Source organism: Oncorhynchus masou, chromosome 12, assembly GCF_036934945.1.
Source record: "Oncorhynchus masou masou isolate Uvic2021 chromosome 12, UVic_Omas_1.1, whole genome shotgun sequence".
NCBI lineage: Eukaryota > Metazoa > Chordata > Actinopteri > Salmoniformes > Salmonidae > Oncorhynchus > Oncorhynchus masou.
Genome location: NC_088223.1, coordinates 83761467 through 83788035, shown reverse-complemented (window position 1 = coordinate 83788035; position 26569 = coordinate 83761467). Strand labels below are relative to the sequence as shown.

The 26569-nt window shown below is 46.4% G+C and overlaps 1 protein-coding gene across 7 annotated transcripts in view; it reads left to right on the top strand.

Moving 5' to 3' along the window:
* The window catches only part of LOC135550952 (folliculin-interacting protein 1-like), a 57991-nt gene extending 32653 nt beyond the window's left edge, over window positions 1–25338 (top strand). For 2 of the 7 annotated variants that reach the window (XM_064982242.1, XM_064982241.1), the window contains exons 6-14: window positions 6624–6766; window positions 7380–7463; window positions 9785–9856; window positions 10998–11133; window positions 11816–12017; window positions 13891–13976; window positions 18034–18180; window positions 18717–18886; window positions 19469–21546. In XM_064982242.1, the coding sequence (XP_064838314.1) occupies window positions 6624–6766; window positions 7380–7463; window positions 9785–9856; window positions 10998–11133; window positions 11816–12017; window positions 13891–13976; window positions 18034–18180; window positions 18717–18886; window positions 19469–21531 (3103 nt within the window). In that variant the 3' untranslated portion in view covers window positions 21532–21546. Of the gene's footprint in view, window positions 1–6623; window positions 6767–7379; window positions 7464–9784; window positions 9857–10997; window positions 11134–11815; window positions 12018–13890; window positions 13977–18033; window positions 18181–18716; window positions 18887–19468; window positions 21547–21691; window positions 22019–22161; window positions 22328–22483; window positions 22685–22868; window positions 22985–23695 lie in introns of those variants that run through there. The other 5 variants (XM_064982243.1, XM_064982245.1, XM_064982247.1 and 2 more) reach the window with 4 other exon arrangements.
* The last annotated feature ends 1231 nt before the right edge of the window (window positions 25339–26569 follow it).

Sequence of the window (26569 nt, the reverse complement as noted above, 5' to 3'; positions counted from 1 at the left end):
TTCTAAACCTGTCATCTCTGTCTCTCTCTCTCCTTTCTAAACCTGTCTCTCTCTCTCCTTTCTAAACCTGCTCTCTCTCTCTCTGGTACCTGCAGGATCTGTCTCTGCTTCTAAACCTATCTCTGACAGAAAGATAATCAGCCAATTCATATTCTCTGTTTAGGGTCAGATAGCAATTTAGTCGGCTTTGGGATTTTGTTTCATTTTTCCAATGTTGTAAATATGATTCCTTTGATTGGTTCATGATTTTGCTTATTGGAATTCTTTCTTTTGAAGCAGTGCTGGTGTCAGCTTGGTTGGTGAGGTCCAACACCAGCTGACTCTCTCTCCTTTCTAAACTCAGCTCTTGGGTTTGAAGTGATTTAAATTGCAGTTCACCTGCTCTCTCCTTTCTAAACCTGCGTTTCTCTCTCTCTCTCCTTTCTAAATTGCAGACTTGAATTTGGACTTGAATTCAGATGTAGCCAAAATTTCTAATGATCTTTTCTGTATTTTCATTATTACTGGAAAACGGCCCAATTCTGCCCTACATGCATTAGTTGGTGTATTTCTCTGGACTTGTAGGATTTTCCGACAGAATTCTGCATGTAGGGCTTCAATTGGATGTTTGTCCCACATTTTAAAGTCCAGTTTATTGAGTGGCCCCTTTCAAACCTCACTTCCATAAAGAGCTATTGGTAGGATTACACTGTCAAATATTTTAGTCCAAATTCTAATTGGGATGTTGATTTTGAATAATTTCTCTCCTTTCTAAACCTGCTCTCTTTTAAACTGCTCTCTCCTTTCTAAATTCTCTCTCTCCTTTTGAATAATTTCATAAACATTGCTCTGCGGGCTTTTTCTTTGAGTGCATTCACTGCCATATTAAAGTTTCCCGATGCAGATATGGTCAGACCAAGATAGGTGTAATTTTTTGTGTGTTCAATTAAGGTGTTGTTCAGGGTGAATTCATATTTGTGTTTCTGACATCTGCTCTCTCTCTTTTTTTTCTAAACCTGCTCTCTCTCTCCTTTCTGAACCTGCTCTCTTTCTCTCCTTTCTGAACCTGCTCTCTTTCTCTCCTTTCTGAACCTGCTCTCTTTCTCTCCTTTCTGAACCTGCTCTCTCTCTCTCCTTTCTAAACCTGCTCTCTCTCTCCTTTCTAAACCTGCTCTCTCTCTCTCTCCTTTCTAAACCTCTCTCTCTCTCCTTTCTAAACCTGCTCTCTCTCTCTCCTTTCTAAACCTGCTCTCTCTCTCTCCTTTCTAAACCTGCTCTCTCTCTCTCTCCTTTCTAAACCTCTCTCTCTCTCTCTCCTTTCTAAACCTGCTCTCTCTCTCTCTCCTTTCTAAACCTGCTCTCTCACTCTCTCTCCTTTCTAAACCTCTCTCTCTCCTTTCTAAACCTCTCTCTCACTCTCTCTCCTTTCTAAACCTGCTCTCTCACTCTCTCTCCTTTCTAAACCTGCTCTCTCACTCTCTCTCCTTTCTAAACCTGCTCTCTCACTCTCTCTCCTTTCTAAACCTGCTCTCTCACTCTCTCTCCTTTCTAAACCTGCTCTCTCACTCTCTCTCCTTTCTAAACCTTCTCTCTCTCTCTCCTTTCTAAACCTCTCTCTCTCTCTCCTTTCTAAACCTTCTCTCTCTCTCTCCTTTCTAAACCTGCTCTCTCTCTCTCTCCTTTCTAAACCTGCTCTCTCACTCTCTCCTTTCTAAACCTGCTCTCTCACTCTCTCTCCATTCTAAACCTGCTCTCTCTCTCTCATTTCTAAACCTGCTCTCTCTCTCTTTCTAAACCTGCTCTCTCTCTCCTTTCTGAACCTGCTCTCTCTCTCTCTCTCTCCTCCTTTTAAACCTGCTCTCTCTCTCTCCTTTTAAACCTGCTCTCTCTCTCTCTCTCCTTTCTGAACCTGCTCTCTCCTTTCTGAACCTGCTCTCTCCTTTCTAAACCTGCTCTCTCTCTCTCCTTTCTAAACCTCTCTCTCTCTCTCTCTCTCTCTCCTTTCTAAACCTGCTCTCTCTCTCTCTCTCTCTCTCTCTCTCTCTCTCTTTCTAAACCTGCTCTCTCTCTCTCTCTCTCCTTTCTAAACCTTCTCTCTCTCTCCCTCTCAAATTCAAATTCAAATTCAAGCTGCTTTATTGGCATGAAAAACATTGTGTCAATATTGCCAAAGCAACAATGTATACAATATACATTGTAACAAAATTCTAAATGATAGCAAATATAAAATATAAAAGTGTAGTAAATAATAATACAAAATTAAATACAAAAATAATAATAATTACAGTAATAACAATAATAGCAATAACAATTAAGTTACTGCTTACTATGCAGATGTTATTATTCAGTGTCCCTCAGGCTATGGCAGGAAAATACATATTTGGCTGCAAGAGGAGCCATTGCTCCTTCGCCCATGAGTATTCTTAGTTTTTCCTCTGGGTTCAATTTGTAAAAATTTGGAATATGTTTAGTAATTTCTGTGAATAATGAATCTCTTTGTGAGGAATATTTATCACAGTAAAGGAGAAAGTGCATCTCTGTCTCTACCTCCCCTGTTATGCAGTGACCACATACACGCTCCTCTTTGGGTAGCCATGTCTTTTTATGTCTGCCGGTTTCTATTGCCAATCGGTGGTCACTCAGCCTGTACTTGGTAAGGATCTGTCTCTGCTTCGTATCTCTGACAGAGTAGAGATAATCAGCCAATTCATATTCTCTGTTTAGGGTCAGATAGCAATTTAGTCGGCTTTGGGATTTTGTTTCATTTTTCCAATGTTGTAAATATGATTCCTTTGATTGGTTCATGATTTTGCTTATTGGAATTCTTTCTTTTGAAGCAGTGCTGGTGTCAGCTTGGTTGGTGAGGTCCAACACCAGCTGACTGAGAGGGCTCGTTTCTGGGCTCAGCTCTTGGGTTTGAAGTGATTTAAATTGCAGACTTGAATTTGGACTTGAATTCAGATGTAGCCAAAATTTTAATGATCTTTTCTGTATTTTCATTATTACTGGAAAACGGCCCAATTCTGCCCTACATGCATTAGTTGGTGTATTTCTCTGGACTTGTAGGATTTTCCGACAGAATTCTGCATGTAGGGCTTCAATTGGATGTTTGTCCCACATTTTAAAGTCCAGTTTATTGAGTGGCCCCCAAACCTCACTTCCATAAAGAGCTATTGGTAGGATTACACTGTCAAATATTTTAGTCCAAATTCTAATTGGGATGTTGATTTTGAATAATTTCATTTTTATTGCATACATTGCTCTGCGGGCTTTTTCTTTGAGTGCATTCACTGCCATATTAAAGTTTCCCGATGCAGATATGGTCAGACCAAGATAGGTGTAATTTTTTGTGTGTTCAATTAAGGTGTTGTTCAGGGTGAATTCATATTTGTGTTTCTGACATCTGTTTTTTTTTTTTCTCTCTCTCTCTCTCTCTCTCTCTCTCTCTCTCTCCTTTCTAAACCTTCTCTCTCTCTCTCTCTCCTTTCTAAACCTCTCTCTCTCTCTCTCTCTCCTTTCTAAACCTTCTCTCTCTCTCTCTCTCCTTTCTAAACTTCTCTCTCTCTCTCTCTCCTTTCTAAACCTCTCTCTCTCTCTCTCTCTCTCCTTTCTAAACCTTCTCTCTCTCTCTCTCTCTCTCTCTCTAAACCTCTCTCTCTCCTTTCTCTCTCTCTCTCTCTCCTTTCTAAACCTTCTCTCTCTCTCCTTTCTAAACCTCTCTCTCTCTCCTTTCTAAACCTCTCTCTCTCTCTCTCTCTCTCTCCTTTCTAAACCGTCTCTCTCTCTCTCTCTCTCTCTCCTTTCTAAACCTCTCTCTCTCTCTCTCTCTCCTTTCTAAACCTTCTCTCTCTCTTCTCTCTCTTTCTTTCTCTCTCTCTCCTTTCTAAACCTTCTCTCTCTCTCTCTCCTTTCTAAACCTCTCTCTCCTTTCTAAACCTTTCTCTCCTCTCTCTCCTTTCTAAACCTTCTCTCTCTCTCTCTCTCTCCTTTCTAAACCTTCTCTCTCTCTCTCTCTCTCTAAACCTCTCTCTCCTTTCTAAACCTTTCCTCTCTCTCTCTCTCTCTCCTTTCTAAACCTCTCTCTCTCTTTCTAAACCTTCTTTCTAAACCTTCTCTCTCTCTCTCTCTCTCCTTTCTAAACCTTCTCTCTCTCTCTCTCTCTCCTTTCTAAACCTCTCTCTCTCTCTCTCTCTCTCTCCTTTCTAAACCTTCTCTCTTTCTCTCTCTCTCTCTCTCTCCTTTCTAAACCTGCTCTCTTTCTCTCTCTCTCTCTCCTTTCTAAACCTGCTCTCTTTCTCTCTCTCTCTCTCCTTTCTAAACCTGCTCTCTTTCTCTCTCTCTCTCTCCTTTCTAAACCTGCTCTCTTTCTCACTCTCTCCTTTCTAAACCTGCTCTCTTTCTCTCTCTCTAAACCTCCTTTCTAAACCTCTCTCTTTCTAAACCTCTCTCTCTCTCTCCTTTCTAAACCTTTCTAAACCTGCTCTCTTTCTCTCTCCCTCCTTTCTAAACCTGCTCTCTTTCTCTCTCTCTCCTTTCTAAACCTGCTCTCTCCTTTCTCTCTCTCTCCTTTCTAAACCTGCTCTCTTTCTCTCTCTCTCCTTTCTAAACCTGCTCTCTTTCTCTCTCTCTCCTTTCTAAACCTGCTCTCTTCTCACTCTCTCCTTTCTAAACCTGCTCTCTTTCTCTCTCTCTCTCTCCTTTCTAAACCTGCTCTCTTTCTCTCTCCCTCCTTTCTAAACCTGCTCTCTTTCTCTCTCCCTCCTTTCTAAACCTGCTCTCTTTCTCTCTCCCTCCTTTCTAAACCTGCTCTCTTTCTCTCTCCCTCCTTTCTAAACCTGCTCTCTTTCTCTCTCCCTCCTTTCTAAACCTGCTCTCTTTCTCTCTCTCTCCTTTCTGAACCTGCTCTCTTTCTCTCTCCCTCCTTTCTGAACCTGCTCTCTCTCTCTCTCTTTCTCTCTCTCTCCTTTCTGAACCTGCTCTCTCTCTCACTCTCTCCTTTCTGAACCTGCTCTCTTTCTCTCTCCCTGCTTTCTAAACCTGCTCTCTTTCTCTCTCTCTCCTTTCTAAACCTTCTCTCTCTCTCTCTCTCCTTTCTAAACCTTCTCTCTTTCTCTCTCCTTTCTCTCCTTTCTAAACCTCTCTCTCTCTCTCCTTTCTAAACCTGCTCTCTTTCTCTCTCTCTCTCCTTTCTAAACCTCCTCTCTTCTCTCTCTCTCTCCTTTCTAAACCTGCTCTCTTTCTCTCTCCCTCCTTTCTAAACCTGCTCTCTATCTCTCTCCTCCTTTCTAAACCTGCTCTCTTTCTCTCTCTCTCCTTTCTGAACCTGCTCTCTTTCTCTCTCTCTCTCCTTTCTGAACCTGCTCTCTCTCTCTCTCTCCTTTCTGAACCTGCTCTCTCTCTCTCTCTCCTTTCTGAACCTGCTCTCTCTTCTCTCTCTCTCCTTTCTGAACCTGCTCTCTCTCTCTCTCTCTCCTTTCTGAACCTGCTCTCTCTCACTCTCTCCTTTCTAAACCTGCTCTCTTTCTCACTCTCTCCTTTCTAAACCTGCTCTCTTTCTCTCTCTCTCCTTTCTAAACCTGCTCTCTTTCTCTCTCTCCTTTCTAAACCTGCTCTCTTTCTCTCTCTCTCTCCTTTCTAAACCTGCTCTCTTTCTCTCTCTCCTTTCTAAACCTGCTCTCTTTCTCTCTCTCTCCTTTCTAAACCTGCTCTCTTTCTCTCTCCCTCCTTTCTAAACCTGCTCTCTTTCTCTCTCCCTCCTTTCTAAACCTGCTCTCTTTCTCTCTCCCTCCTTTCTAAACCTGCTCTCTTTCTCTCTCCCTCCTTTCTAAACCTGCTCTCTTTCTCTCTCTCTCCTTTCTAAACCTGCTCTCTTTCTCTCTCCCTCCTTTCTAAACCTGCTCTCTTTCTCTCTCCCTCCTTTCTAAACCTGCTCTCTTTCTCTCTCTCTCCTTTCTAAACCTGCTCTCTTTCTCTCTCCCTCCTTTCTGAACCTGCTCTCTTTCTCTCTCCCTCCTTTCTGAACCTGCTCTCTTTCTCTCTCCCTCCTTTCTGAACCTGCTCTCTTTCTCTCTCCCTCCTTTCTAAACCTGCTCTCTTTCTCTCTCCCTCCTTTCTGAACCTGCTCTCTTTCTCTCTCCCTCCTTTCTGAACCTGCTCTCTTTCTCTCTCCCTCCTTTCTGAACCTGCTCTCTTTCTCTCTCCCTCCTTTCTGAACCTGCTCTCTTTCTCTCTCCCTCCTTTCTGAACCTGCTCTCTTTCTCTCTCCCTCCTTTCTGAACCTGCTCTCTTTCTCTCTCCCTCCTTTCTGAACCTGCTCTCTTTCTCTCTCCCTCCTTTCTGAACCTGCTCTCTTTCTCTCTCCCTCCTTTCTGAACCTGCTCTCTTTCTCTCTCCCTCCTTTCTGAACCTGCTCTCTTTCTCTCTCCCTCCTTTCTGAACCTGCTCTCTTTCTCTCTCCCTCCTTTCTGAACCTGCTCTCTCTCTCTCCCTCCTTTCTGAACCTGCTCTCTCTCTCCTTTCTATACCTGCTCTCTCGCTCTCCCTTTTTAAACCTGCTCTCTCTCTCTCTCCCTTTTTAAACCTGCTTTCTTTCTCTCTCCCTTTTTAAACCTGCTTTCTTTTTCTCTTTCTATTCTTGATCTCAGTCTCTCCCGATACCATTTGAACCTCTGCTGTTGTCTTTGTGCTCCTGGCAGACTGCAGGACAGCCTGGAGTTCATGGGTCAGGACCCCAATTCTTTGAGGCCTGATCAGAACACTGTGACCAACGGCCTCCTGGGGAACATAGGTAACCACAACAACAACTACAGACAGGACCACATCACAACTGACGGGCACCTGCAATGTCTCGCACATAAAGGACATGAATGGATGTATACTGTTCATATCAACACCTATGCATTTTCAGTTATTTTAACTCCGTTTATCCATCATATCTTCATGTATCGTTTTATCAATGTACATACAGTATGTGATACACTGACTGTCTTTAGAAGTTTACTACATGTGAATTGACTTCAATTGAAACCACGTGTATTCTCTGTATTCTCCAGGCACATTTTTTTGTGTTCTTTTCCCTCTTTTAACGTACATTTCAGGACAACCTGAAGCAGTTTAGGACCACAATGGCTGCGCAGCCCAATTCGGATCTTTTTTCCAATATTTGGTCTTTTGAGAAATCAGATCAGCTCTGGAAAATATCTGTGATTGCTTAAAAGACTAATTATTGGAAAAAATATTAGAATTGGGCTGCATGTCTAATTGTAGCCATTATGATCCCAAACTGTTTCAGGTTGTCCCCCCTTTGGGTTGGAATGTGACCTCATGCTTCATTACTAACCATGGTTCATGTCCTGTCTTGTTTTGTTTGTCTCTTCTCCCTGTTCGTTTGTGCTGCGCAGGTTTCTCTCAGCTCTGCAGCCCGCGCCGGGCCTTCTCTGAGCAGGGCCCTCTGCGCCTCATCAAGAGTGCCTCTTTCTTTTCAGGTTTGCAGTGTGCTCGTGTGCAGTTGCATGCGCGTGTACATACATTGCATGTGTCTGCAAGTGTACTACGGGCATGCTCAATATCTGCTTTAGGGTCCTCACTCCCTCGTCCCTACTGTCCTCACTCACTCCTTCCATCACTCCTTCCATCACTCCTTCCCATCCTCCTTCCCATCCTCCTTCCCATCACTCCTCCCATCCTCCTCCCATCCTCCTTCCGTCACTCCTCCTTCCGTCACTCCTCCTTCCGTCACTCCTCCTTCCGTCACTCCTCCTTCCGTCACTCCTCCTTCCATCACTCCTTCCCATCCTCCTTCCCATCCTCCTTCCCATCCTCCTTCCCATCCTCCTTCCGTCACTCCTTCCGTCACTCTTTCCGTCACTCCTTCCCATCCTCCTTCCGTCACTCCTTCCCATCCTCCTTCCGTCACTCCTTCCCATCCTCCTTCCCATCCTCCTTCCATCCTCCTTCCCATCCTCCTTCCCATCCTCCTTCCATCCTCCTTCCCATCCTCCTTCCGTCACTCCTTCCCATCCTCCTTCCGTCACTCCTTCCCATCCTCCTTCCCATCCTCCTTCCCATCCTCCTTCCGTCACTCCTTCCCATCCTCCTTCCCATCCTCCTTCCCATCCTCCTTCCCATCACTCCTTCCCGTCACTCCTTCCCATCCTCCTTCCCGTCACTCCTTCCCATCCTCCTTCCCATCCTCCTTCCCATCACTCCTTCCCATCCTCCTTCCCGTCACTCCTTCCCATCCTCCTTCCTTCCTCCTTCCCATCCTCCTTCCCATCCTCCTTCCGTCCTCCTTCCCATCACTCCTTCCCATCACTCCTTCCCATCCTCCTTCCGTCACTCCTTCCATCACTCCTTCCCATCCTCCTTCCCATCCCTCCTTCCGTCACTCCTTCCCATCACTCCTTCCCATCCTCCTTCCATCACTCCTTCCCATCCTCCTTCCCATCACTCCTTCCCATCACTCCTTCCCATCCTCCTTCCCATCCTCCTTCCGTCACTCCTTCCCATCCTCCTTCCCATCACTCCTTCCGTCACTCCTTCCCATCCTCCTTCCCATCACTCCTTCCGTCACTCCTTCCCATCCTCCTTCCGTCACTCCTTCCCATCCTCCTTCCCATCACTCCTTCCGTCACTCCTTCCCATCCTCCTTCCGTCACTCCTTCCCATCCTCCTTCCGTCACTCCTTCCCATCCTCCTTCCCATCCTCCTTCCCATCCTCCTTCCGTCACTCCTTCCCATCCTCCTTCCGTCACTCCTTCCCATCCTCCTTCCCATACTCCTTCCGTCACTCCTTCCCATCCTCCTTCCCATCCTCCTTCCATCCTCCTTCCCATCCTCCTTCCATCACTCCTTCCCATCACTCCTTCCCATCACTCCTTCCCATCACTCCTTCCCATCACTCCTTCCCATCCTCCTTCCCATCCTCCTTCCGTCACTCCTTCCCATCCTCCTTCCCATCACTCCTTCCATCACTCCTTCCCATCCTCCTTCCCATCCTCCTTCCCATCCTCCTTCCCATCACTCCTTCCCATCACTCCTTCCCATCCTCCTTCCATCACTCCTTCCCACCCTCTGTACCATAATCTCTCTGTCCCCTCACCACCTCCTCTTCTTCCTCCCTCCATCCCATAACTTCTGAAGTATGGTGACAGGGGTGGTGTTCTGTAAATAGCCTCCTTGCAGCCCTCTGTAAGCCACAGCTCGGTGGCACGGCATGTAGCTCTTCAGTTATGCAATAGTGGAATGCTCATTAGGTCGCAGGCCAGGGTGGGCGGGGCACGGACGCCTTGCAGCAAAGCCTGTGTTGATTTGACCGTAAATCAACAGGACAACACCAAACGATGCCTTTGTTGTTTAAACACATGCAAGTGAGGGGTTTGCGGTTTCTGCACTGGTGAACTATAACGTGAATTTTCATTTTGTTATTTCACCTATTGTGTTAGCGAGATGTTAAGTATATCTGAGAACATACAAGTGTACATGTTGTTGTGTATTTTCGATGCTGCACCTGCTTCAACAGAGTGGTGTTAGAGTGAACGACACAACACACTGCAGTACTGTAGTAGAGGGCCAGAGCCTGCTTGTGGTTTGGCCTGTAGGAAGTGTCTTGCACTGTGTTGGTATGTCATTAGTGGGCTTGGTCGTTGTGAAATGAATATTCTGTGGTGGTGAAGGTGGTGCCATGCTTTGAGAGTGGTGGTGGGATAAACTCTGGCACCCTTCCCTGCTTGGGCTCCTCAGTATTGCTGAGCTGAGTCGGCCTGATCTGTTTCTCAGTCTTTCCCCTCCAATCTCTTTCCCGCAGGCCATAGTAACCCCATGGACATGCCGGGCAGAAGCCTGTACGACGAGAGAGACAGCGGCATCGCCAGATCAGGTAATGGCTCTTAACTAATTCCAGGATTGGCCTCTAGACTAAACCTTCTGTGTGTCTCTGAGATGATGTAGCTCGGTGAGTAGGTATTGGCACTAGAATCACCTCGGTGTGTTCTCTCTCTCTCTGAACCATCTCTAAACAAGAGGGATGCAACTAATGGGTTTAGATGAAATCATATTCTACTGGGTCACGGCTGCAGACCGGTCAGCTCCACATAGCATTCCTTCTCTTCAAACTGGAGTGGGAGTGACACCAGGGCTGTGCCCATAGGACTCTGGTCTAAAGTAGAGCACTACGTAGGGAATTGTGGTGACATTTGAGACCATTTAGTGACACTAGCTTATGCTCCATCCTCCTCTGTAGCGTTGGCATAGCGGAGACATTAACGGACACACTTTTGCGTTGACCCCGCTGCCAGAGTTTAGCCCTCCTCCATCCTCTATAGGGGTGTGGAGGACAGAGCGATGCTGGAGAACCTTGTGCAGTGGAAACTGACCCCCAGCCCTTGCTGCAGCGGCATGAGGGGAATCTCACTTTCTGTTGAACACCCGCGTCACATGCATATGCTTAAGTATAGCAGCTCCCACAACCTGGTACTAGTAAATGAAGTTCTAATTTGGTCCCCTCTCCTCTCCCACACACACACACACACACACACACACACACACAGACACACACACACACACTCCAACTCCTCTTACTCCCATACACCTCCCCTAGTCGTCAATCACCCACACATTTGGCATCCCTTCTTTGATCTATGCCTACGTGACGGCAACGTGAGTTGCATACACCCTCCACATACCTGGTATTGGACCAGCTTTTCGTGTAACATCATGTGACTGTCAGGTGATATTGAATGTCCCAGCCATGCTCTAATAATCAGGGTGGGCTGTGGGAAGCTGAACTAATGCAGTGTGGATGTGTTGTATGTGTTGTATGTGTTTTTCCCCTGTTCTGTTGTGTGTGAGTAACCTCATTGACTGAATCACTGACTCTTCTGTTCTCTCCTCTCTCATTCCTCAAATCCTCTTTTTTTGCTCTCAACACTTCTATGGCTCTCTCTGTGCTCTCATCTTCCCCTCTTTCATTCCTCTCACTCGCTCCATCTCTGCCTCCCCCTCCGTCCCTCCCTACACAGCATCTTTGAGCAGTCTGTTGATTACTCCGTTCCCCTCCCCGGGCTCCTCCCTCACCAGCAGCCAGGCCAGTAGCTACCAGAGACGCTGGCTCCGCAGCCAGACCACCAGTCTGGAGAACGGGGTCTTCCCAAGATGGTGAGAGACTGCAGCTCAACACATTTACAGACACACACTCCTTCTGGTGTCCTCCTGTCAGGGCCTCTCGTATGTCCATGTGAAGTGGAACCCGCAATGACTTCCTCTAATTCCAGCAGGCATACTGCTATATACAAATAACTGAACAGTATGGTGATGATGGTGTGTGGGCCCACTGGCTCACTCCCTGAGTCGAACTACACATAGCAGCTACACATAGCAGCTACACTGGCACTGGCGTTTGCTTTGAATAGTAAATGACCAGTAGCCTGTTACAAATTACATTTTTGTTTTGGCCTACAACCAATTCCCAGAAGTCAAAGGTGAGCTGAAGAGCTCTCTGACTTTGTGTACCTGTGTGTTTTTAGATGCAGAAAAATATGTTGACTCTAATCACACTGCAAAGACGTGACACAGATCAGCACCTCAGTCCTGGCTATATCGACACCATCGTAGACATCTAGAAGACCCATGGCTTGTTGTTGTTGCCTATTGTCTATGGTTTTTACCCCAGATCTGAGAGTTTATGCCATCATACTCCTCTGTAAGGCATCATTTACCTTTTCTTTTGTCCTTGGACTTTAGCCTGTTAAGAATCCTGTTGTTCACTTCTCCATAGTACCTGTCTCTGTGCAACCCCATAGATTTAGGTTGATGTTTATGGCATTCCCCCTTGCTCCAGGTCTGTGGAAGAAAGCTTCAACATGTCGGACGAGAGCGGAGGTCCCAGCCTGGGCGTGGCCAGGAAGAAGAAGATAGCCATCGGTGTCATCTTCCTCCTCTCCCAGGACGAAGAGGAGAACATCAAGTTCCAGGACTACTTCTTCTCCCACTTCCCCCTCTTCGAGAGCCACATGAACAAGCTAAAAAGTGCCATTGAACAGGTGAGGAGCACCTCTCATAGATCTTGCGGTCGGTGTGTGGAAGTCTCCCTGGTGTATTTGACAGATGTTAGATATACTACATGTAATCAGACTTGCTCAGTGTGTTAAACATATACAATGTAAAGTGCATTTGGAAAGTATTGAGCCCCCTTCCTTTTCCCCACATTTTGTTACGTTACAGTCTTTTTCTAAAATTGATTTAAATAAAAGAAATTGTCTCATAAATCTACACACAAGACCCCATTATGACACAGCGAAAACAGGTTTATAGAAATGTTTGTAAATGTATTGAAAATAACACCTTATTTACATAAGTATTCACACCCTTTGTTATGCGACTCGAAATTGAGCTCCGGTGCATCCTGTTTCAATTGATCATCCTTGAGATGTTTCTACAACTTGATTGGAGCCCACCTGTGGTAAATCCAGTTGATTGGACATGATTTGGAAAGGCGGACACCTGTCTATATAAGGTCCCACAGTTGACCGTGCATGTCCGAGCAAAAACCAAGCCATGAGGTCGAAGGAATTGGAGACAGGATTGTGTTGAGGTACATATCTGGGTAAGGGTACCAACAAACCTCTGCAGCATTGAAGATCCCCAAGAACAGAGTGGCCTCCATCATTCTTAAATGGAAGAAGTTTGGAACCACCAAGACTCTTCCTAGAGCTGGCCACCCGGCCAAACTGAGCCATCTGGGGAGAAGGGCCTTGGTCAGGAGAGAGGCCCAAGAGCTTGATGGTCACTCTGAAAAAGCTCCAGAGTTCCTCTGTGGAGAGGGGAGAACCTTTCAGAAGGACAAACATCGCTGCAGCACTCCACCAATCAGGCCATTATGGTAGAGTGGCCAGGCGGAAGCCACTCCCCAGTAAAAGGCACCTAACACAAGATTCTCTGGTTTGATGAAACCAAGATTGAACTCTTTATCCTGAATGCCAAGTGTCACGTCTGGAGGAAACCTGGCACCATCCCTATGGTGAAGCATAGTGGTGGCAGAATCATGCTGTGGGGATGTTTTTCAGCGGCAGGGACTGAGAAACTAGTCCGGATCGAGGGAAAGATGAATGGCGCAAAGTAAAGAGAGATCCTTGATGAAAACCTGCTCTGGAGCGCTCAGGACCTCAGACTGGCGCGAAGGTTCATCTTCCAACAGGACAACGACCCTAAGCACACAGCCAAGACAACGCAGGAGTGACTAAAGGACAAGTCTCTGAATGTCCTTGAGTGGCCCTGCCAGAGCCCGGACTTGAACCCAATCGAACATCTCTGCAGCGACGCTCCTCATCCAAGCTGACGGAGCTTGAACCTTCCAGAAGGATGACCAAGGATGAACTTTCCAGAAGGATGAGGATCTGCAGAGAAGAATGGGAGAAACTCCACAAATACTGGTGTGCTAAACTTGTAGCGTCATACCCAAGAAGACTCAAGACTAATCGCTGCCAAAGGTGCTTCAACCAAAGTACTGATTAAATGGTTTGGATACTTATGTAAATGTGATCTTTCAGCTTTTTATTTTTAATAACTGAACTAAAATTAAAACAGTTTTTCCTTTGTCATTATCGGGTATTGTGTGTAGATTGATGATGGGGAAAAAACGATATAATCAAATTTAGAATAAGGCTGTAACATAACAGTGGAAAAGGTTAAGGGATCTGAATACTTTCCGAATGTACTTTTTGTTGGCCTAAAATTGAAAAATAAAAACCATTGACTTCTGTTAGATCTGTCATGGGTCATGTTTACTGAAGGCTGTATGTATTTATGGGTCACAGTTCTTGTACGTTAGTGTAGCCTGCCGCTCTTTTCTCTACTCTTCCCCTCCCTCTTTAATGACATGACATGCCTCTAACATGCCTCTTTTCTCATAAAAAGGCCATGAAAATGAGCCGCCGATCAGTTGATTCCAGTCAGAGGGCTCTGGCCTATAGCCGCATGGTGGATGGCCTCAATGAATTCAGGTGAGTTACTGTCATGTGTTTACTGAGACCAAAGCAAACTGCACTGAGAATGTAGCAGAGGAAAATCCCTTAGCTTGTTACCTAGGAGCCCAGGGAGGGAGGGGGGTGGGGGTCAAGAGGTGGAGGCATGGTTTGTTGCAATAGGGACTCGGATAAAATATACAGTATCAGAGAGCAGTAGATCATTAATCCACACATTAGTTTAATAGTGATAGGTTTGGTTTCTGAGCTTTAGGTATTATTAATCATTATGTATATTATTAATCATTAGGTATCATCAGGTACATTATTAATCATTATTTATATTGTTAATCATTAGGTATCATCAGGTATATAAATTAATCATTAGGTATATTATTAAACATCAGGTATATTATTAATCATCAGGTATATTATTAATCATCAGGTATATTATAAATCATCATGTATCATCAGGTATATTATTAATCATTAGGTATATTACTAATCATCAGGTATCATCAGGTATATTATTCATCGGCAGGTATATTATTCATCGGCAGGTATATTATTCATCGGCAGGTATATTATTCATCGGCAGGTATATTATTCATCGGCAGGTATATTATTCATTAGGTATATTTAATAAATCATCAGGTATATTATTCATCGGCAGGTATATTATTCATCGGCAGGTATATTATTCATCGTCAGGTATATTATTCATCGTCAGGTATATTATTCATCGTCAGGTATATTATTCATCGGCAGGTATATTATTCATTGGCAGGTATATTATTCATCGTCAGGTATATTATTCATCGTCAGGTATATTATTAATCGGCTGGTATATTATTAATCGGCTGGTATATTATTCATCGTCAGGTATGTTATAAATCGTCAGGTATATTATTAATCGTCAGGTATATTATTCATCGGCAGGTATATTATTCATCGGCAGGTATATTATTCATCGTCAGGTATATTATTCATCGTCAGGTTTAATAGACATGAGGGGTGCCTTAAGTAAGCTTGGGAGAGGCTGAGTGCAGGGAAAAGGATCCCATGTAGCAGTACTGATAAGGAACCGTTTAAGGCCCAGATCACTCAGTTCCCTGCCTAGAAATAATGATGCAATGTGTAGCGATGAGGAGACACCACCCATAGTGGGGTATGTATACTACCATGGGTGAAACCATGTTTTTGTCTGAATGCAGCTGTATTGGCCCACTGGGAAGTATAAACTTGGTTAAGCTTTCATAGAGTAAAACAACTCAACTGACACTGAGAATTAGAACCTAACAATAGTCAGTGGTGTAGATATCATCTGACCTTCCTAACTGGGTAGCGTCCACACAGGGTGTTTTCTCAGACCCAGCCAAAATAAGCACATTAATAATCTGCACTGTAAGCAGAGAAGGAGCACGCAGTCCCTACCGGTCCTGTCCACACTCACAAATGGTGATGAAGCGCCAGCTACACCCATGCTGCTCCCAGTGCATGCTGGGAACCCCACTGCTGCAGAGCCAGTGACGAGGGAGGGAAAGGAGAGATGTGTGGGGCGGCTTGTGTCTCTGCACCACTGGCCACATGCTCAGACTCTTTCTCCTGGCTGAAGGCTTCCCATTGCTGCAGGCATATGCCTGCTGGCGCGGTGCCACAGCAAACCGAGCCCCAGCTGAGGAAACACAATCTTTCTCACACAGTGTCCAGGCTACCAGAATAGTCAATTATATGTCAGTGCCATCAGCAGGAAGGCCAATTTCACTGAGGAAAAAACAAATATTTCAAATATCTCACCTTCAGCGTCTAAATATACATCCACTGATGTATATTTGTTTTCGACAGTTAGGCCTCTTAGGTCATGGAACATGACGGTGCAAATCAGAAGATATGCCTTTTGATGTTGTTGACCTGTTTTCCCCTCAGAGTAGGATAGAAAACAGCAGTTGAATCAGACTATTATTTTAGGGATAATATGGTGCGTGCGTCTTAATGTTTCATTTTTTTAATCATGTGTTGGTCATTGTTAGTCATTAATGATGCATGCTTTGATAAAACAATTTCCCAAGTTGGTATTATTAAAGGTCTGGCCTAACCGACGCCCATAGCCACGGTCTGGCCTAGCCGACGCCCATAGCCACGGTCTGGCCTAGCCGACGCCCATAGCCACGGTCTGGCCTAGCCGACGCCCATAGCCACGGTCTGGCCTAACCGACGCCCATAGCCACGGTCTGGCCTAACCGACGCCCATAGCCACGGTCTGGCCTAACCGACGCCCATAGCCACGGTCTGGCCTAACCGACGCCCATAGCCACGGTCTGGCCTAACCGACGCCCATAGCCACGGTCTGGCCTAACCGACGCCCATAGCCACGGTCTGGCCTAACCGACGCCCATAGCCACGGTCTGGCCTAACGCCCGACGGTCGCCCATAGCCACGGTCTGGCCTAACCGACGCCCATAGCCACGGTCTGGCCCTAGCCACGGTCTGGCCTAACGCGCCCATAGCCACGGTCTGGCCTAACCCCGACGCCCATAGCCACGGTCTGGCCTAACCCCGACGCCCATAGCCACGGTCTGGCCTAACCCCGACGCCCATAGCCACGGTCTGGCCTAACCCCGACGCCCATAGCCACGGTCTGGCCTAACCCCGACGCCCATAGCCACGGTCTGGCCTAACCACGGTCTGGCCTAACCCCGACGCCCATAGCCACGGTCTGGCCTAACCCCGACGCCCATAGCCACGGTCTGGCCTAACCCCGACGCCCATAGCCACGGTCTGGCCTAACCCCGACGCCCATAGCCACGGTCTGGCCTAACCCCGACGCCCATAGCCACGGTCTGGCCTAACCCCGACGCCCATAGCCACGGTCTGGCCTAACCCCGACGCCCATAGCCACGGTCTGGCCTAGCCAACGCCCATAGCCATTTGAGGCACTGCAGTATGTTACCTACATAGAAACACGCATTATGCTGATTGGATATCTGTCAGGGTTGGGATATGAAGAAAACGGGTGCGTTTGGTTCCACAGAGAGGTTAATTTAACGGAAATGGTAATGTACTGAACGACCAGTTGAAGAATGATGGTGTTCCAGAGGGAGATTGTATGGTGTGTGTGCTGCTCGAGTTTAGCCATTTTCTAAATGGTCACACCCATTGATCAGGCCACACCCACCAAACGGGAGCAAACCTACCATAAAGGCTGTTGAAGAATGGTGCGCACCGTTTTGGGGAAACGTGTCGTTTAGTACAAACAGTCAAACGTTGAATCGAAATGATAGTGCACCTGCTCAAGAGTCTCTTTATTTCTTGACTGACTTGATATGCTTTGCCCGCACAATCGGTATAGAGGTCAGAGGGAATGACATTAGATGCGGTCGGTTTTTAAATGTCCACTGGACTAGACATACCAAAACGTCCGTTGCTACCTTAAAGTTCAGCTGCTCAGGCGGGCTGTAAGGATAGACCCTTAGCTGGCTTCCCCACGCCAGGGAAAGAAAGAGCTGTCACAACCCATGCCACACCTGGCGGGCTTTTAATAGGTTACTACATACTAGGTACTGAGAAGTGTTGCTGGGATGAACTTTACCAAACGGTTCTGGAGTTAGGTGTTCGTTGTCTGTTAAAAACCGTGTTGCCCAAAATGTTATGTTACCAATGTTACAGTTTTAATAGGAGGCACCTTCTCAGCCTGTCGGTCAGGTAACTTGAGCCCTGGGTTCAAGTGGGGTTTTTGGTGTTCATCTTTCCATTCTGTAACTTTTTGTCTGGGAAAGACCTTGTACAAATCATCAATCTCCTTACTACCTGTCCTATCCTGTCTCTAACCTATACACTACTTGTTTTCCTCAGTCATCAGCAAACATCTGGGCTCTAAAACTATAATTACGCCCTATAATTCCACACATTCCTCCATCCTCAGAGATTCCCTCAGCTCTGTGTAAAGCTCTGGACGGCTGCCCGCTGTGGAATTTCCAGACGCTGAATTGCCTCAGAGAGAGGGTCTCCCTTGTAAGCAGGGCCTGGACTGAGAACTGTGGCCCTCTTGTTCACCCTGAGACAATGATGGCTTGTGTTTCTCCCTCCCTCTCTCCAGGACGACCATCGTCAACCTTTACACCATGCCCCGCGTGGCCGAGCCCGTTTGGCTCACCATGATGTCTGGAGCCCCCGAGAAGAACCAGCTCTGTGGACATTTCATGAGGGAGCTCGCCCTACTCACGGAGCAGGCCTCAAAGAACCAGTTGAGTGCTCCTGTCTGTCTCTGTATGCCTGTCTGTGTGTTACTGTGTGTGTGCGCGATACCTATTATTTTTTTGCTGCATTCAATAGTGAATGAGCTGCAAAGTCAGAAATCCCTGCCAATCTTTAGCTTGTTATGTCGATGTTACAAAACCAAGCTGAATCATTTGTCAATGTATCAATTGGTAGCAAGACATCCATAGAACTTCTCCAATGTTCCACTCACTGCATTAGTATGCAGTAGTCTACAACGGTCTGCCTCGTGATTTAGACTGACCAGTGACCACTGTGTGGTATCTCTGAATGATCACGAGATGGAGAATAGAGAAGTAGCAGAACACAAGGCTGCGGTGGTGGACATAAAGAAAAACGTGTCAAACAGAGAGTGAAAGAGATTACAGTTCTGTATCCCAAATGGCACCTCAATCCCCCCCCCCCCCCCGGTCAAAAGTAGTGTACTTCATAGGGAATAGGGTGCCATTTGGGGTACAGACAGTCTGTGCCTAACCCAACTGCTCTCTCTTCCTCATCTCCCAGGTTCCTCCCTGCCCTCCTCACAGCCATTCTCACCAACCACCTGGCCTGGGTGCCCACTGTCATGCCCAACGGACAGCCGCCTATCAAGATCTTCCTGGAGAAACACTCTTCTCAGAGCGTGGATAGGCTGGCCAAGAGCCACCCCTACAACCCACTGTGGGCCCAGCTCGGTAAGAACAGACTACAGGCCAGGACTCTGGTTGAAAACCTCTTCAGTCTTATGTGATAGTGCTTCCACGCACATGTGGGATGGGGATTAAGCTAGCCAGAGGCTAGTCCTTTTCAGACCAGGCTAGTCCTTTTCAGACCAGGCTAGTCCTTTTCAGACCAGGCTAGTCCTTTTCAGACCAGGCTAGTCCTTTTCAGACCAGGCTAGTCCTTTTCAGACCAGGCTAGTAGAAAATGTGCCAAACTAGCTCCACAGGCCTGTGAAATTGGGTCTTTTCAAGTAAGAATTTGTTCTTAACTGACTTGCCTAGTTAAATAAAGGTAAAAATATATATATCAAAAAAACTAGGTAGTGGGCTTCATTTTAGCACAGGCACAGTTTGGAACTTTGGTGTACAACTCCACATAGTGGCTGAACAGGAGAAATGCAGCACTGAGCGGTGATACAGATGAAGATTTCCTTCACTCGCCCAAATGTTAAAGTTCTACACATTTGACCCCATTTTCATATTCAAAATGTGGCTTTACTCATACAACAAAGTGAAAATAAGAAAAGTGAACTGTGGTGTTTGTTTTGTGACTAGGTGACTTGTACGGGGCCATCGGCTCCCCGGTGCGTCTGTCCAGGACAGTAGTGGTGGGGCGGAGACGGGAGCTAGTCCAGCGACTCCTCTATGTGCTCACCTACTTCATCCGCTGCTCTGAGCTGCTGGAGACCCACATGCTGGACAGCACTGAGGACGAGGCCATCGTCATCCCAGGCTCTCTCATCACCACCTCGCTGCAGCGTGGGGAGGTGGAGGAGTCAGACTATGTGCTGGTCACCGTGCACAAGCCCAGCGGAGACTACCTCAGCCAGGGTCCCGAGCCCCAAGAGGACAGCAGCTACCCCTCACACAGCAACAACAGCTTGCAGTGCAGCACCTACACTGAGGCTGGCCCTAAGGAGGGGGACAGTAGTAACAACAGCCAGGGCTCCAAGAACAGTGTCCTGCAGGCCCAGGCCCACTCCAGCCACAACACTAACGCTGTGCCCATCATCCACTTGGAGGATGTTAGTGAGCCCACGCCGCTCAAGGAGTCACCAACTGCCTTTCTGGAGACCAAGCTGGAAACAGTGGTGCGTGTGGGCTCCGCCTCCCCCAGGGAGACAGTGGTGCGTGTGGGCTCCGCCTCTCCCAGGGAGCAGGTCTGTGTGCTGCTGGAGACGAAGCCTGAGACCGAGTTAGAGGTCAAGGCCAGCGAGAAGGAGGGGGTGGGGAGTCTGCCCATCAAGGTGTTCCACTCTTCTGGGATACCACTGGAGAAGAAGCCCCCTGACAAGACCGTACCTGTACCTGTACCCGGCCCCTTTCTGTCAAAACACCAGGAGGAGCCGGCCACCAAAGTGTTGTTTCTCATCGGCGACCCCCAGTCTCCGGGATCAGACACAGAGAGCAGGAGGAGGAAGCTTGAGGAGGACATTAAGAAGCACAAGAAATGCATCAAAGAGAAACAGAGGCAGCAACCGCAACTACAACAACAGCAACAACCACAACAGCAACCGCAACAACTACAACAGCAGCAACCGCTACTACAACAACAACCGCAACCGCAGCAACAACAACAACCGCAACCACCGCAACTACAACAACAGCAACCACCGCAACTACAACCACCGCAACTACAACCACCGCAACTACAACCGCCGCAACTACAACCGCCGCAACTACAACCGCCGCAACTACAACCACCGCAACTACAACCACCGCAACTACAACCACCGCAACTACAACCACCGCAACTACAACCACCGCAACTACAACCACCGCAACTACAACCACCGCAACTACAACCACCGCAACTACAACCACCGCAACTACAACCACCGCAACTACAACAGCAGCAACCACCGCAACTACAACAACAGCAGAGTGGATGCGGTGACGGCGGTGATCAGAGGGTGAAGTCTACTACCAGCATATCACCCGACCAAACCAAGACCAATGCTGGTGGAAAGAAGACTCTGATGCGTGTCTTCAGCAAGATGCCCCAGTGGAAACCTGTCAGCGAGGAGTGCTCAGAGCTGTTCGACGAGTACTTCAGTGATGACAGCCCTGTAGAGACCAGGACTATAGACGATGTGGCGAAATGCCTGGACTTGTCAAACGGCACGGACAAAACCCAGAAAGAGCTTCTGGACCCTTCGGGAGTCCAGAGTAGCAGTTGCTGTAAGGGACATGGGCATCAGGGACAGAAGGGAACAGGGCAGGTGGGGGTGGGACCGGGGGTGTTGGTTGGGATGAGGCTGATGTCCAGACCCGGTGTGGGGCGGAGGCTGACGTTAAGACCAGGTGTGGGGCGGAGGCTGACGTTAAGACCAGGTGTGGGGCGGAGGCTGACGTTAAGACCAGGTGTGGGGCGGAGGCTGACGTCCAGGCCAGGTGTGGGGGAGGCTGACGTCCAGGCCAGGTGTGGGGGGAGGCTGACGTCCAGGCCAGGTGTGGGGGGGAGGCTGACGTCCAGGCCATGTGTGGGGGGGAGGCTGACGTCCAGGCCAGGTGTGGGGGGGAGGCTGACGTCCAGGCCAGGTGTGGGGGGGAGGCTGACGTCCAGGCCAGGTGTGGCGGGGAGGCTGACGTCCAGGCCAGGTGTGGGGGGAGGCTGACGTCCAGGCCAGGTGTGGCGGGGAGGCTGACGTCCAGGCCAGGTGTGGGGGAGGCTGACGTCCAGGCCAGGTGTGTCGGGGAGGCTGACGTCCAGGCCAGGTGTGGCGGGGAGGCTGACGTCCAGGCCAGGTGTGGGGGGGAGGCTGACGTCCAGGCCAGGTGTGTCGGGGAGGCTGACGTCCAGGCCAGGTGTAGGTGTGGCTCTACAGACACATCAGAGGCACGCTCCTGTAGAAGTTGTTCTTCTGAGCAGAACATGTGCATCCTGATTTCTGTAACCGTCCCCAAAGGGGCCCAACAAAAGAAGGGGGCCCCGCTTAATGACTGTGAGATCCCTCGGAACGAGAGTTCGGACAGTGCGCTTGGGGACAGCGAGAGCGAAGATGCAGGGCAGGACGTCCACAGGCAGAGCGATAGTGACACCTACTACAAAGATGATCAGGAGCCAGATGAGTGGCAGGAAGAGGTGGAGGTCCCCTTCCCTGGGTGAGATACACACTGCTAGTGATGTCAACATTATAAACGTGTTGGCCTTCATATTAGGTTTTCAAGACACATCAACTTCCATGTGAGTTGCATTTCTGGGTTACAATATGTTCTGATGTCTATGCCACGTTTTAAATCAACAGGTCAAAGTTGGTGGAGCATTTCTCCAAACCGAGCATTGCCAACTTTGGAAGGTCACTGTTCGGAGGGTACTGCACAACCTATGTGCCGGACTTTGTTCTGCAGGGGATGCCCAACGATGACAAACTCAGGCAGGGCCTCATGTCAGAATTAGCCCACGCTGTACAGGTAAGAGACTGCTTTATACCTGAAGCACTGAAGTTTGTGTTAAAACTGGATTATGAGTCTTTATGCTTGCTTGAGGCTCATAAGGCATCAACAGGAGTGGACCGCTGTATCTGGTCTGCATCTGTCGGAGCACAAAGTTTACTCTTCTTTTCGCAGCATCCAGTGTTGGATGAGCCCATTGCGGAGGCGGTCTGCATTATCGCAGACACTGATAAGTGGACGGTGCAGGTAGCCAGCAGCCAGAGACGAGCCACGGACAACAACAAACTGGGGAAGGAGGTCCTGGTGTCCAGCCTCGTGTCCAGCCTGCTCCAGTCCACCCACCTGCTTTACAAGATGAACCTCTCCCCCAACTTTGTAAGTCCATACAAATAACAAATAACTATGCAGTTATTAGCACTGTAAAAAAAATCCCTACTCAGTAACACGTAAACACGAGGCCAATCAGTAACACGAGGCCAATCAGTAACACGAGGCCAATCAGTAACACGAGGCCAATCAGTAACACAGTTGTAATTGAGTTTGACATCCCTTTCCACAGTGCATAATGCACCTTGAGGACAGACTCCAGGAGATCTACTTCAAGAGTAAAATGCTGGCAGAGTACCTGAAGGGACAGACTAGAGTGCACGTCAAGGAGCTGGGGATGGTCCTGGGGTGAGCACCTAAACCGTTTTTATACATTGGCTCTGTGTCCAAAAAGACACCTATTCCCTATATAGTGCACTACTTTTGACCAGAACCCTATGGGAATAGGGTCCCGTTTTTTGTCAGATATCAGTATTGTGATCCATGTTGTCTTTCTGTTCTTAAAAGGCCCAATGCAGTTGTTTTTATCTCAATATCAAATAATTTCTGGGTAACAATTAAGTACCTTACAGTGATTGTTTTAAATTAAAATGCTCAAAAAAAGCTTCTTAGCAAGAGCAATTTCTCAAGAATTTTGCGAGGACTGCCAGGGCGTAGTTATTACAGAGAGGTTTGGAACTCTCTTATTGGTCTATTAACTTATTTACCACTTGGTGATGTCACCAGGCAAGCCAAAACTACATCCCACCAAAACATGCTGAAATTTCAGGCTCTTTTTTTTCCAAACAGCTCTTACACTAAAAGGACATTATCATAATTTTCACAATTTGACAGTATTACTCCAACCTCAAGCGTAACTCAATATTAGGAAGGTGACCTTAATGTTGTGTACACTCAGTATACATACAAAACACAGGGAAATCAAGTTTGACTGCACTGGGCCTTTAAAAAACTACACTGTTATTTACATCTCATTAACAATCACAGTAACTGAATTAGGAGAATAAACCCTTGGCTTGTTGTTCTGTTCTTCACCTATGCATGGCTCTTATCATTCAGTATTGAGTCCAGTGACCTACCCCTGCTGGCTGCGGTGGCAAGCACTCACTCTCCCTACGTGGCCCAAATACTGCTATAATAGATGGAACCAAAGCCAGAGGTGGCGGGTGACTGTGGACTGGAGCAGCCGGATACTGTGCTTCACCCTGGCCCAACACGTCGGCTTTACCTTGTTCACCGACGCCCTGCTGATGCTTTGAGAGGGCCGGTGCAATGCAGAGTCTCCTGGACAAGGTGTGCATCCCAAATGGCATACTATTCAGAAGTTGTACACTATGTATGGAATAGGGTATCATTTGAGATGCAGAAGGGCCTCATGGATGGATCTTAGACCTCACCGACTGCTGCTGCCACTGGGCAAACAACATACTGGGCAAACAGACATACTGGGCAAACAGACATACTGGGCAAACAGACATACTGGGCATACAGACATACTGGGCAAACAGACATACTGGGCAAACAGACATACTGGGCAAACAGACATACTGGGCAAACAGACATACTGGGCAAACAGACATACTGGGCATACAGACATACTGGGCATACAGACATACTGGGCATACAGACATACTGGGCATACAGACATACTGGGCATACAGACATACTGGGCATACAGACATACTGGGCATACAGACATACTGCCACAAGGGGACAGCCGAGTCCATGGTCTCCTCTGCTAGTAAGAGATGAAGCTCTGTTGGCCCAGTCCAGGCCAGAGAGGCATGCTGCTGCTGTGGCCAATTCTCCTCTTTTTCAGTGTTTTTTTCCCCCTCCTCTGCATCAACATTATTTTAACCCAGTTAAAGGACAAGAAGGCCAAATAATTATTCTGTTGAGTATAAATAATAATCAAGATATCAATTCTAAAATATATATTTTTTTATATCTACTTCTTTCCCGTACAATCTTTTACCCATTTAACCAGGAAGCACAGGTGATAGATAGGATGAGTTTTTTTGTTACTTGTAGTGAATATGATCAAATTCACTTTTATTTCAATTATGTTTCTGTGTTCTTCATGTATTTGTTTACAAGTGTACTTGACCTGAAATGTCACCCTCGATGATCCATAATTCATTGGATTTCATTTGAAAATGAACTACACTAATTATATAATCATAGGCCTGGAAGTCACATCTGGTTAATTTATACACATTCATTGTAATTCTTAACTGCAGTGTAGCTTTAACATTCTTGATCACAGGTACAGCACTACCTCAGATATTTTGTGGGCGATCGACGCTACATGCTTTTTATAGTTGCCGACTAGATAAGCCTGGGAGAATTATTTGTATTTTTAAATCAGTGGAATGTTCAAATAAAACTGCGAACCCAATGCTGAACTCTTTTTGAAAAAGGGATGTTAATAATTACATATTTGAAAATAGGGAAAACCTTTTGTAATTATTTTTGGAATACAACAAGAGCTCAATTCTACTGCTGAATGTGGAGATTTTTTGTTTTGTTTATTTATCTACATATTTTCAAACTGAAATATTTTCACAAGTTTAAAACATTTGTATTGCTTTGACACCATCATACCATGTTTACGGCTGTATTGCATGCTTACAAAGGGAGAGTTTGTGGAATATCTGTTCGCAATACGTTTTATCAGTTCCTTAAACTATACTCAATGTTTATGGCAAAACCAATCATTTAAAAAATAATTGCTGCATTGATTTTACAAAAGCAAGATGCAAAACCACAAATCTAAACCACAGATTTGTTTTTATTTTTTTAATAAATATTTTTACCAACCATGAAATTCATGTGTTGCATTTCATTTGGAAGTACTTTGCCTGGAGAGTGTGCCATGTTATGGTTTCTTAATGGACATGTTGCATGAATGGATCAGGGGCTTCTGAAGAATTTATTTTGCTGGTTGAAATTATTTTTGCATGCTTATCATGTAAGATGCTAGGTCCTTCAGGATATGTTCTTATTGCATTTTGTAAAGCTCCTGATTATTTCTATGAGGTATGTCTACTTTTATCTTTATACACGAATATGAATAAATTATTTAGTATGGTGTGTAATGGTTAATGTAAATAGTTTATTTCCATTTATTTGTACATAATGTCTTTGAATATGAATAGTTTCTAAAATGATCCTTTCCCAATTTTAAGGGAATGTTGTGCAATAAAGATGCCAATGTTGTTGATACAAGTGTCTCGTCACATACTTTCAGTAGTAATATTTCAGTCCAAATTCATGTTTAATTTTAGTAAGAATGATGCCAATTAAAAAGGAAATGTACAGTATGTAACTGCATTACCTTTTCACATAGGCAAGTGCCTTGGGTGTTTTTTTTAATAGCCTTGTCTATAAAGAGCTTTTAATATCATGGGTTAACTTAACATTTTTGTTATATTGAGAGGTTTTCAAGATGCTCAAAATAACTCTAAACAACAAAGGTTAGCGTTTTCACTCACTGTCTCTCTTGCCTGTGAAACAGCGCCGTCCCTCTCCTCACTCTGGGTCTTCCTTTCCTGTGGCGGTCCCCACAGAGCCAATTTCATCATAGCGCTTGATGGTTTTTGTAACTGTAACTTTCAAAGTTCTTGAACTTTTCTGGATAGACTGACCTTCATATCTGAAGGACTGTCCTTTCTCTTTGCTTATTTGAGATATAGCTATATATATATATATATATATATTGCTCAAAAAAATAAAGGGAACACTTAAACAACACAATGTAACTCCAAGTCAATCACACTTCTGTGAAATCAAACTGTCCACTTAGGAAGCAACACTGATTGACAATAAATTTCACATGCTGTTGTGCAAATGGAATAGACAACAGGTGAAAATTATAGGCAAGACACCCCCAATAAAGGAGTGGTTCTGCAGGTGGGGACCAAAGACCACTTC